The sequence below is a fragment of the Apium graveolens genome, chromosome 11 (assembly GCF_009905375.1).
Source record: "Apium graveolens cultivar Ventura chromosome 11, ASM990537v1, whole genome shotgun sequence".
In the NCBI taxonomy this organism is placed as follows: domain Eukaryota; kingdom Viridiplantae; phylum Streptophyta; class Magnoliopsida; order Apiales; family Apiaceae; genus Apium; species Apium graveolens.
The window spans coordinates 9266965-9279453 of NC_133657.1; the positions used below are offsets into that span (position 1 = coordinate 9266965).

The 12489-nt window shown below is 34.2% G+C and overlaps 1 protein-coding gene across 2 annotated transcripts; it reads right to left on the reverse strand.

Annotated features, from left to right (window-relative positions):
• Positions 1 to 1587: 1587 nt before the first annotated feature.
• On the reverse strand, positions 1588 to 11583 carry LOC141696669 (DNA repair protein RAD16-like). 2 transcript variants are annotated; one of them, XM_074500784.1, is made up of 16 exons: positions 11421 to 11583; positions 10826 to 10891; positions 9369 to 10600; positions 8269 to 8391; positions 8103 to 8176; positions 7244 to 7307; positions 7007 to 7153; positions 6804 to 6889; positions 6334 to 6403; positions 5014 to 5139; positions 3025 to 3255; positions 2621 to 2725; positions 2380 to 2532; positions 2180 to 2268; positions 2013 to 2093; positions 1588 to 1925 (listed from the first exon to the last, which is right to left on the reverse strand). In XM_074500784.1, the coding sequence occupies exons 1-16, from the start codon at positions 11458 to 11460 to the stop codon at positions 1853 to 1855; spliced, it is 2760 nt and encodes a 919-aa protein (XP_074356885.1). In that variant the 5' UTR covers positions 11461 to 11583; the 3' UTR covers positions 1588 to 1852. The 2 variants fall into 2 exon arrangements, with proteins under 2 accessions (XP_074356885.1, XP_074356884.1); XM_074500783.1 differs by having other exon boundaries at positions 10826 to 10912; positions 11421 to 11582.
• Positions 11584 to 12489: the final 906 nt, after the last annotated feature.

A 12489-nucleotide genomic window follows, 5' to 3' on the forward strand; every position in this document is an offset into this window, starting at 1 on the left:
TATTTCCCCCAATCAAAAGGTTTTTAGGTCAATAAATTACCCAAGGCCGTCAATTATTTTGTTCCAAAATAGACGATGCATCATTTTTGTATTTCCTTTTCAAAGTAGTGATGCTTTGTCAAATGGTTCATATATTGTGACTGTCAGACGTTTATCGATTGATAAAGAAATTGTGTCTTAAAAGTTGCATAAAGTACTAGACAGCAGGTCCTGGGCAATAAACATTGTGACTTAGATTGGGGGTTTTAGCACATGTTGACTAGGTAGAAAAACTAATCATTCTCTCTATTCGCGCAACGTAGAGTATTAGACAAATAAGCTTGCTTTCTGTTTTTCTTTAGGAGTTCAGTAATCAAAAAACTCCATGTTTCCTGTTTTAAATACTTATCGAGATGCTTCATAACGATAATGGTGTTAGCTAGAATTTTTTGCTCAACATTAATTGGTTCTCAATAAGCTATTTAGCTATAATCAGGATTTTTCTCCTGACTAAGCTTTGAAAAGCCATTATACATACGCTCTTTGCTGCAGGTTCTTCTAGGGTTCTCTGTCCTTGTTGGTGCCGGTGCGGATTGACTTGCTGGTAAGTATATCACATGTTAAATATCTGATGCATAATTGTAGTATGTGGTCCACACTGCATAAGGTTTAGGAGTTGAACCTACAATGTCGAAGATGTGTGAAATTTTCCTATTACAATTTAACTGAAAGCCACTGTATCCGGAGATCGTCATGAACTAGTTTTATTTTCTTCCTTTTGTGAAATTGTCAGGATAGCTGATTATAGCCTAGATAGTATAGTAATAGTATGGTCAATACAGTACTGTTGTCTTAGGAAGGGCAAGTTAGTCATTCCCATATTGTAAATGAATTTGCAAGTATTTAGTACCACTAAATACTATGTATTTAGTTTAATTACCAATTTTACCCCTGTCAGTACTAACGTTAACGATGCTTTTGGATGGAAAATGGCTGAAGAGGTGCAAACTGAACGGATACTTAAATCTTGGGGTGCAAATTGTCAATAAACGTAGTTTGGGACCATAGTGAGAAAACACCCAAAGATACGGGGTGCAAACTGCAATTTACTCTATTCATAATAATTCAGTAATATTAGACTTTAGTGCTTTAAAAAAAGTATAATTTTTTTAGTATTAATATTAATAATATTATATATTATATATTATATTAATCCTTTCAAAATGTAACATATTATTTTATATATATTAACATGGATTTCATATCAGGTTCGAATCCAAACGAAATGGGTTTTGGATTTTCGGGAACCTGTTTGAAACAGCACACCTTAAACCCAAACCCGACTCAAAAATTATACGGGTTTAAAAATCCAAACCGAATCTGAATCCAAACCATAATAATATTCAGGTTCGATAAAACCCGATCGATCAATTCAATACAAATTGTCATCCTCACTCACGAGAGACACAAATATACGCGAAATAAAATAAAATGTAAATCAGAAACATATTATTTGGGATAAGATTCTCAAAAATTTCAAAGGATCGAGTCATATGACCAGTCTAAAGGAAACACTAAACGAAATTCGAGTACAAAGTTTCAAGAAAATACCAACAATAAACTTGAATCAAAATTCAAAGCAACAATAGCAGCTGCCTCTTAGTAGCGCATTTCTGAGGCTTCCACAATCTCATTTATAGTTTAAAACCTCCAAAAATATAAATTACAGTTGTGTCAGGAATATCAACCAAAAAGGCAACAATTAACACATAAGTTTTACAATTCTTATATATTTTTAGCACTATAAGAAAGAAAAGAATAAGCCACTAGAATGAGCAAAGTATGCGGAAAGCTTTCTATGTGACTGCATCATCTATGTAACAAAAAGGAATTTCATGTCAGCCTCCGTTAACTTCCCCAGGGCCTCTGCCGAGCCACCAACAGTTCTGTGAAAGGTAGAACCATGAAATATTATAATTCAGATGGATATATGATTCACAGATTTAAGAGTATTTTGCAAATAGATGTGTTACCCTTCGAATACCAATTCCTTCTTTTCTTGCAACTTCAAAATTCTTTCCTCGATTGTACCCTCTATAACAAACCTCACAATCCTACAAATTAGAGAGGAGATTCGTTAAAGCTGCAGAACAATATAGCTAAATGACTGATACAACTACTACAAAGCCAAAACACCTGCCTTATAGGTTTATACTGTCCTATTCGGTGTATTCGATCTTGGGCCTGTCGCTCAACGGCAGGATTCCACCAAGGGTCCATCAAGAATACCTGCAAGGGTCAAACACCAAAACATGCATTCATTTGTAATCAACAAATGCTAGCAATTTAATATTAACAATAATGTTGGCACTTGAATTATAGCAAAAAGTGTTTGCTTACATGTGATGCTACTGTGAGATTAAGGGCAACCCCGCCTGCTTTCAAACTCATAAGAAATATTCTACAGTTTGGATCATCAGTAAATCTTGTGATGGCAGCATCTCGTGCATTCATAGACATAGATCCATCCAACTGAACACACTGAACTCCAGACTGCCAAACATTTCATCACAAAAAATATTATGTCTGCTTAATAAAGAAGCAAATATTAAAAATAAACTTTCCCGAAATTACCACCCACCTTCTGTAGGGAATAGTGTATCAAGTCCAGGAATGAAGTAAATTGGCTAAAAACTATTCCCTTGGCTGAACCATCCCTCTCAACCATAAATCTAATTTCTTCCCTCTACACAATAGAATTAAGTACACATTAGGCGAGTCATCACTAATAATATGCATTCAGGAATTTAAACTAATATTTCAGGGCCTGTTAAAGCATCACTCCAAAATTGATAGGACTAATTTAAGGACAAGGTCAAATTACAGACTAGATACATGCACTAATTTAAGGACAAGGAATTTAAACTAATATTTAATCAAGAAGGTAAAGAAGAAGGAAAAGAATGACGACAACCTGATGATAATATCTATGTTATAAACAATACAGAATAATGGACATAATTAAAAGGAAAATTAACAATTTACCAAAGCATCTATTTTAGTGCTAGTCTGGAAGTCATGGAGCCGAATTCTGTTAAGGATACTTGAGCGCTTGAAACCTTTAATGGTCGATTTAGTTTCCTGCTGTCCATGATCTTTTTTTGTACTGAAATCCGCAGTAAGTGGTTTCGAACATGAAGGGCATGAGACTTGTCCCACACTAGCAGAGAAGTCAATCAAACAAGACTTACAGAAGGAATGTGCACATGCAGTAACCTGAATTAATTAAAAAATAGGCTTTCATAAGAAGACAGAAAAGTGTTACGAACAATAAAGAAATGTGTAATTAATAGTTTTACAAAATATACCCACAAAGAAAGTTCTTTTGTGTATAACTGTGTTCAAATTAATAGAAAAAGTTCAGTCATTGTTTTGTAGAACACTTGATCACTTAAAACCTTAAATGGTTGATTTATTGATCAAGTTAGTATATAAAGGGATTTATTGGTCAAGCAAGAACGTCTACTCTGTTTACAAAAAACAGTTCCCTCAAAATTTGACATATATGTTTCCCACGAAGGCACGAACCACAGATTTTAACTGAGAATATATACAGTTACATGCATTGAACATCTAAACTGATGCATGGGCCATCCAACTCACATATAGATAATAAAGAGTTAATAATCTGTAAAACTGAGAATATGTTTAGTTCCTATGCATTGAACATCTAAACTAATGCATGGGCCATCCAACTCGCATTTAGGTAATAAAGAGTAAATAATGCGTCAAAATGACATCATCATCAGACAAGTGAGTTAAAACTACAGATCAATAAGCTTTACTTGAATCAAACCAGGATGATGTGTATATATATACCCTATAAACGTTTCACAAACGGTAGAAAATGGTAGAAAGGCTTTGAAAGATAAGAGGACAATTATATCACTTGAGACTTTGTGCTTTGATATCCTTCTATTCGTAGTTTTATGATCAAATAAGACTTAGGAGCAAGTCTAACAGCTTCCCCAGATGATGTCCTTAGTTCAAATATAAGGAATTTGACACATGGTACTCCAACAATGTCCTACTGGTTCTTTAGATCACTAACACATCCCTCTCGTGCCTTATTAATAAGGAACCACTAGAGTTCCCCTATTTCATTTTTATCAATAAAAAATTCATCACTCCCTTCTTTTGACTTCTTTTCTCTCTCCCTTCCGCTTCTAGTCCATCTATTTCTAGATTTTTATTATATTAATAATAAGGATTGAATATAGGGATTATTGTTAGATTTTAGTTTATTGCGACCTTTCTATTCGTTTATTATTAGAAGCAATCAAGTTACAAATGTTATGTAATAACATGTTGGAACTGAAATACAAAATGATGTCCTAGATCACTAAGACTCATTATATTATAATATATATAGGGAATACATTAGGACATTGTTGGACTTGCTCTAAGAGGTAAATAAATCTGAAGAGGTCGAGAATTAAATCTCACAGGAGGTAAGGTGAGTAGTAAGTTTTGAATTTCTGTAATTTACCATGACCAAAAAATACTGAGGAGGCCTAATGCGTTTTTAGAGCGAAAAGATTTTGGTAACGCAATTCTATTATTTATTGTCACTAAACAAAATTGTATTCAAAAAAAAATTGCAAGGTTTTCCAGTCTACCACAATACTTCACCAAATAGTCTCTTCGTCATGGCAAGAAACAGCCTTATCAAGCATGCTTTTTATTTCTTTCTCTTTTGTGAAGTGCAAAGACATGATCTTTTTACAAGTTCATATAGAAGTAGCTCGAGCAGAAAAGAATAGAAATAAATAAAATTTAACACGAGATTGCAACAACTATTGTTTTCATTGTAATTCTAATACTGTTATTACTCTAGTATGGATATTCAAAGAAGTATCTTTAACCTTAAGAGCAGGAAGACTTCCAGTTTCTTCTTCATATAAATGTTTGGGGCAAATAAACATAAGGCACACGAATAAATAATATTCCATAATTATAAAATAATCAACTTACCACAGGATCTTCTACTGAATCATGACAGAGCCCACATATCACTTCACCATCATTGGCATCCACCACATTTGCATTCTTGCTCAAGGCAGTTTTAGAGTATACCACAAGGTAGGGATGGTCTACGGCCTGTTAAGTAATCAGGAAGTTTTTTAGAATTCAAATGTGGCCAAAATCGCATAATCAACACAGAAGATGCAGGTATTTTCGAAAAATAAATTATCACAATTTATAGTGACCTGCAATAAAAGTTAAAACAAACAACATAAGACTCCGCTATTGATACACTAGGCAATACGAGATTAGCTATGGCCTTCCACAAAAAAAAACTTCATCCGCAATTCAAGACCCCCTCACAATTGTAACCAAAGACAATGCGCCCGTTTGGGAAATCTTAAAATAAGTAAATTATGACTTAAAATGAATAAAAGCTTTATAAGTGATAAGTAGATGGATACTTATAAGTTAAATAAGTGTTTGGTTAAATGTCAGAATATTTTTTACTTAACTGAGCTAAAATAAATAAATTTTAAATATAATTATTTTAATTCGTAAATTTTAAATTAGAAAGACATGTAAAAATATAAATTTTAAAACAAAAGTTAATAAAAAAGCAAAAAAATCAAAATATGTTGAGAAAAAGTACGCCGTTGCTAACATTCAACTTATCAGCTTATAAGTTGTAAATCCAACTTATAAGTTGGGTCGACAAACACTCGTCGATAAGTACTTGTTAACTTATAAGCGAATAAGTAACTTTTTTTTTAGCCAAACATTCCCAATGTACTTCAACATTATAACTCTTGAATTAAGACTTCTCGGGAGGTAAGTTCGTGTTTATAACACAACAAAAACAGAAAGCAAACGTTCAAATTAATTGTTTAACTTAAGCATCCACAAGCACAAGTAACTCAATAAGAACATCTATCTGTAACGCATGGTGTGTCAGACCACCATAAATTAATAAGTAATCCACAATCATTATTCTAATTACTATGTAAACTAGGAATCGTTGCTGATCATCTTAAGCTTCACAATCATAAAGTTAAATAAGCAATCAATTACATCGTTTTAATAAACAACAAACCAAGCAGTCCTGATACGAATCATATTCCAATCTCTCTCTTGATGAAGATATCTATGCAACTTTTTGCATGTTAACATTAAAAATAAAGTGATTTTCTTCTACCTAACAAACAAGATCCAATACACTTTAGATTATAACAGCCGAGATGGTTATAATGTTAAAGTTACTACAGAACTTGAGAAGAGAGGGTTTACTTTAATATAAATTTAATTATAAACAATAAGTAAATTCTTCACCTGTCGCAAGCGTGTGAGGAGATCAAAAATGTGAGCATAATTATTCATCACTGTTCCTTCTGTGACATATCTGCACTTGAGAAAATCTAATTAACAAACGATATGATTGAAGGAGAAATTAATATAATATATGTCACTGTACAAGCACTGGTAACACTAGATTTCCATGCCAAAATAGGTGTTAGTCTGTGTGTGGGGGGTGGGGGTTCTGAGAAAACCACGCTTATGTGTCAAAACAGGCTAAACACAATTTATAAGACCATCTCCAACCCACCTTAAAATTTGTACTTCACCATTTTGGTGCAGAAATCACACCAAAATAGTGTGATGAATTGCAGATGCACACAAAAAGGTGGAAATATGATACATGATATAACAAATGAACATTTAGTTCAAAAAGAGAAAACGCTATCTAGGAGTTCTTAAACATATATCTTTTTTACCACTTGAGGGTGAATTAATCGACTCACGTGTTGAATTGAGCCTGACTTTCATTGTACAATGACGTGTAGTAATCTTCTTCCTTGATATCCAACGAGTCCTTTCTCAATAAGATCTAATGAAAAAGTAATATTACATGAGATACAAAAGCAGATATGATCTGCATGAACACTGGTGTATATAAAACATATATTATTGGTGCCATGCTGGCATTAGAACTTAACAAGCTTACCATTCTGGGAGGAAGTGCAAGATCAGCAGCTCTGCCCTTTTTAGTACGTCTGAGGAGTATGCTTTTCAAAATTTTGTGCTTCAGCAATATCATGGCGTTCCTTCCAAGTCCCATATTTCCTTGCGCTTGTATTGGTGTGGCAATATTCTTCAAAGTGACAAAAAGTAATAAGAACTTCTCAGTACATTCTCAAATCAAATTACACAATATGAGAAATGCAAAAAAAAAATGACTTACTTTATTCCACCAGCAGAAGTGTCTTACAGATTTATGAGGGCAATTTGGACAATCAGTATTGGAACTGCAAGGTAATGACGCAGAAGAGATGACATTATAAACACCTTAATACATAGTACAAAATAACAAGAGCAGGAAGCATAGAGCTCCATCATGATCAAATGTCAGCAGCTTTAACATATACAAACTCTCGCTTCTCATTATTTTAACCAAAAAGATATAAGCCTAGCCACGATAAAAATAGTCAAACACGCGACATAAACGACCAGTACACGTTCTGAGTTGGCAACCAATACCCATCCAAGCACAGATTAAAAAAAATATTATCAGGTTCTTGTCTGGCTTTCTTCACACAACAACAAATATCCATAATACACAATTGCATAGTAATTTGTATGCTCCATCGGCTTACGCAAATTCAGAGGCAATCTGCAAACACAAGGGATAATAGGATGCATGGTTTTGCACATATGTCAAAGAGAGTAATAAAAATGGACTAAACGACTAGAGTACAAGAATAGCAACAAGTGCAGTACAAGAATAGCAACATATATTTCGGGAGAGAGAGTTAAATCTGATAGTCGGCCCTATTATTATATTATATATTATTATTATATATTGAACCGGATTTTATATTAGTGGACTTATGTTAGTCCACATGCTCAGAGCTTTGGTTTATCATTAGCCCATTAGTGTTTTAACTTTTATGTTGGTATATACATACCGAAACATTTTACTTCTAGGGTACACTTGATTATACACTTTTTCTTGAGAATAAAATTATTGATTGGGAATTTGTATAATCTGTGCATTTTATATCGCTTTAATTATTGTCCTACATCACAATCCAGAACCATACCTATAATCAAGTGTTCGGCAATCACAGTCCTTGCAGAAGTAATACGAGTAAGGACTAATCTGGAGGAAGCGGATCTGTGAAAAACAAAACAAAAAAAAAGTTACATATATTTGGCGATGGCACAAAAATAAGTATACCCCATCAAGCTCATGTACATAGATCTTACAAGAGAATAGAGTTCTCCAACACGATTTTGAAGGGGAGTGCCACTCAAAGCCCATTTAAAAGACGACTTCAAGGCAAGAACAGCTTTTGTCGTGTTACAGCGTCTATCTTTGATATAATGAGCCTGTTGTAGAGGATAGAAATACTAATTAAAAAAGCTGGCTGACACGTTTAAGTCGGACACCAAAAAGACCTACAAGAGAACAGAGATTTCTAAAACTTTGACTTGTTTCATTATCTACAAAAAAGAAGGCTAATTTTTCAACCTCAGGAAACTTGAAGAGGTAATATCTGTTGTTTAAGTACTGAAAAAAATGAAAAATCCTGTGACTCTTGTGTAACTCATTTGAAATTGCATATAAAAGAAAACTAATAATCTGGCTCTTGAAGAGACTTACAAATCCCGTCCTGGCAATCATCAATACAAGTTCAAGTTAATGAAATTTCATGGCAATAAATAACAGATTAGTCTAATACAACTTAAGCACTGCCATTTAGCTAATGCAGTAATGCGTTATTCAACACATATACATCAAAGCTTTCCAATGCACAGCTCCTTGTCCAGTTAGCCTCGTAAAATAAAAAATAATATATCCAAGCTAATATCGCCCCCCTAGTTGCTTCAAGCTAGTAAAGAAAGAAGACTGAATCTATAAAGATAATTTGATTTGGAAAGTGATCATAATAATATGATCATCACCCTTCCATGAGCAATTGTGTAATCATGCACACTGGTAATAATTTCTAATTCCAGTTTAAGTACATTTTGTACATTTACGGAAAAATTACTAGGCTGCTGCCCAGCAATACTATTATGAGGCAGAGAACAAAAGTTATTGATTTTTAGATCTTCTTTCGTTAATTCCTAGTAAGAAATTTGATGACACTCTTGACCAGAAAAAATACACTTATAAGCTTCAATTTGGACAAAAAAAAGGATTAGAGCAGATCCTAATTTATTCCACATCATCTGGATTCAAAGAGATGCAAAAAAGAGTAACCGTGAGAAAGATGAATTAAATATGTACATATCCACACACATGAGATAAGCAATCAGACCAGCCAAGTATGCAAAATTTCTAACATTATCCACCTACTCACCTCATCCAGTATAATACGATCCCATTTCACGGAGTGCAAAGTAGATTTGCTGTTACAGGATCCATATTCAGCTCCTTCCGACTTGTTGGTAGAAGAACCAGCTCCAAGAGTCTTATCCTTGTTGTATTGCTTCCCTTTCTTTGAAGACTCCTCCTTTCCTTCATCCACCGACTCAACACCCTTGCCTTTCTCTGATCTGTTAAGTTCAGCATTCTTACCCTTCTTCTGTTTCGACTGCTTATTAGTTCTAATAGCATTTGGACCACAAAAATATTTCAGGTGAATAGATATCTTATGTTCATAAAATAACTTTCCGCACCAAATGCATTTCTGTTTAGGTGGCATAACATTTTTCCTGTACTCAGCTTCAACAATAGAATATGTAGTGATAACAAAATCATAATCTGAGAACTCATGAAGGGTTTTTCCTCTGTTGGCTCCATGATAGACTAGCACCTTGTTGCTACCTCTTAAGGTAAATCGATCAATCTCATTTACCCATTGAATCACAGCAACCAGAGGACATATCACAAGGGTAGCTTTAACTTCTGGCAACCCTGAAGATGAACTAGGTTGGGATGAAACTCCATTTGATTCACAAAATGTTCGCTTATGATCCTGTTTAGCTAGTACAAGTGCAATAGCTTGAACAGTCTTTCCCATTCCCATCTCATCTGCAAGGATACCCCCTCTTGCTGCAGATTCTTCTTGCTGTAGCGCCCAAGCTAACCATTCCTTCTGGTATCTCAGCAGAGGCATAATCAAATTAGGTGACGCTTCAGCAGTCTCAGCCACAACATCATTCTGATTATCCAAATCTGTGTCTGCATTTATATGAGCTGCAACCCATCTCTCATGTTCTTCTTCCCAAACTTCCCACATCAATATTGGTTTATCTTTTCCTTTCCTCTTCTTTCTCCTCCTCCTTATATTAAACTCAACAGATGCATCAACTATGATCTCCGGAACTTCTTGCACCCCATAATTGCTTGTGTCCACCCAATTTCCTTGCGTCGTCACCACCGCCTTATTTGTTACTTCCGTTTTCTGACTTTTGCGCCCCCTTTTCTTCTTTGGCCCTACTTTCCTCTTCTTTGAAACATTGTCATCAAGATCTGAATCAGATACAAAGTCTTCGTCATCACTCAACTCAATGACAGTCTCTGGATATTGATCTAATTTTACACCACTCAGACCACCATTCTCCTCTATCATACTCAAAAAATCTTCACCTACATTTAGAAGAATCCAGTACAATATTAGATGCTACATAAACAAACATCTCGATTTGAGCTAAATTGTTCCCTAAAATACGTCACAAAATGCAGGCAGGGGGGGGACGTATCATCATATTTTTAACACAAAATAAGCACAAACCAAAATAACGCCCTACATGATTAGAAAGGACAAAGAAATACTAAAAATAATTACAAACTCATGTAGTATTTGGTGTATACCTTCTCTATCAACACCGTCAAAATCAGGATCAGCGTCCATAGGATCGCTATCTTCCTCCGAGCTTTCTGTAAATTGAAGATCATCACCTGCTTAACATTTTATGCATCAATCACTTGAAATACTTCAAACATACAACAATACCATTCATACTAACACCTACCTCTATATTCTAACATAATTATTCATTTAACATCTTATCAGACCACCCGTCTCCGAATTTAAAACCCACTAACCCCAAAATTCTCAAACTACAAGCCTACAATTTTACGAAAACTGCTAAAACTTCATCAAAAACCTAAACACTTCAATTATGCGTGTGTCTGTGTGTGTGAATCTCTAACTTGACAGATAAAAGACACACATACACAAGACATGTATAACAAATAATAACTGTGTGTACGAGTGTGTGTTTACTTGAACACGTGAATTGAAGAAATAAAAGAACGATCTAGATACAAAAATTTATGCTAAAACAATCTAATTAAACAATTAAACAATCAGGGATTTTAATATACGATAAATTAAAAAAATCAACGGAGAGGGCGTTAAAAAGAGAATAAAAGTTAACATCGGAGATTAAAAGCGAGAAATTACCTTGATTCGAAGGACCGGAATCGCGTGAACGGAGCTTCATCGGAAGATAAATCGAAGAAAAGGGGAGAGAATTAGGGTTTTTTGGTCACGAAAAGAGGCGTTTGTTAATAATGACCAGTGAAGGTGTATGTTTTGGGAAGAGAAGAGAGAGAGAGATTGAGAGAGATATATAGTGAGAAAGCGAGTGAGACGGCGGGAAAATTATTAATATTTTTTAGTTTTATTTTGTACTATACATTTTCCCCTTGGGGCAATCGTACATGGGAAGCTTCTCAAAATTTGTTTTTTTTTTCTATTTTACTTGTATCACTATCACGTATGTTTCGGGGGCCTTTCTAGCCCTGGAAAAAAACTGAAAAAATTTGAATCTGAAAAAAAAAATTGAAATTGCTAAAAATTGTAAAAATTTGAATTGCAAAAATCGCCGTAAATTTAGAAGCTGAAATCGAAATCAACTTTGCGATTTCGGTTATAAGTGAAAATCGAACCGAAAAATCTGGATCCGAATCGATAATTAAAAATTAATAAATAAATTATATTCATTATACATAATTTTATAAAATTATGTAATTCATATATATTTTTCAAAAGAAGTTAAAAGTATTGATTAATAAATAAGAATGTTAGAGTCGCCTCCCTCTCTCCTCTCCTAGGATTTGTCATTTTACAAGTTAATTTTCTTCGGCAGAAAGTCTCGTCTCTTTCATTTCCTTCCGTTCTTGTCAATTTCCTGTCAATAAAACCTATTTTTTTTGGGTGTTTGTGTGTTTATCATGTTAACGGATGTGTTTTTTCTCTCATATCGGGGGTTTTGTTATTTTTTTGTTTAGTTATAATTGAGTTTATTTGGCGTTGGATCTGTTGAGAACGATTTTATTGATATTTTTGGTGATTTGAAAAACTTGCATTGAATCAAATATTGTTCATCTTTCGAGGGTTTACACTTTCGGCATGTCTATAACTGGTGTTCGGCATGTAGATAGTTGGGGTGCATTTGGCATGTCTATAGCCGGTATTCGGCATATAGATATCCGGGGTGTCGGTTCTCCAATCTCAGTTTATGCGATTG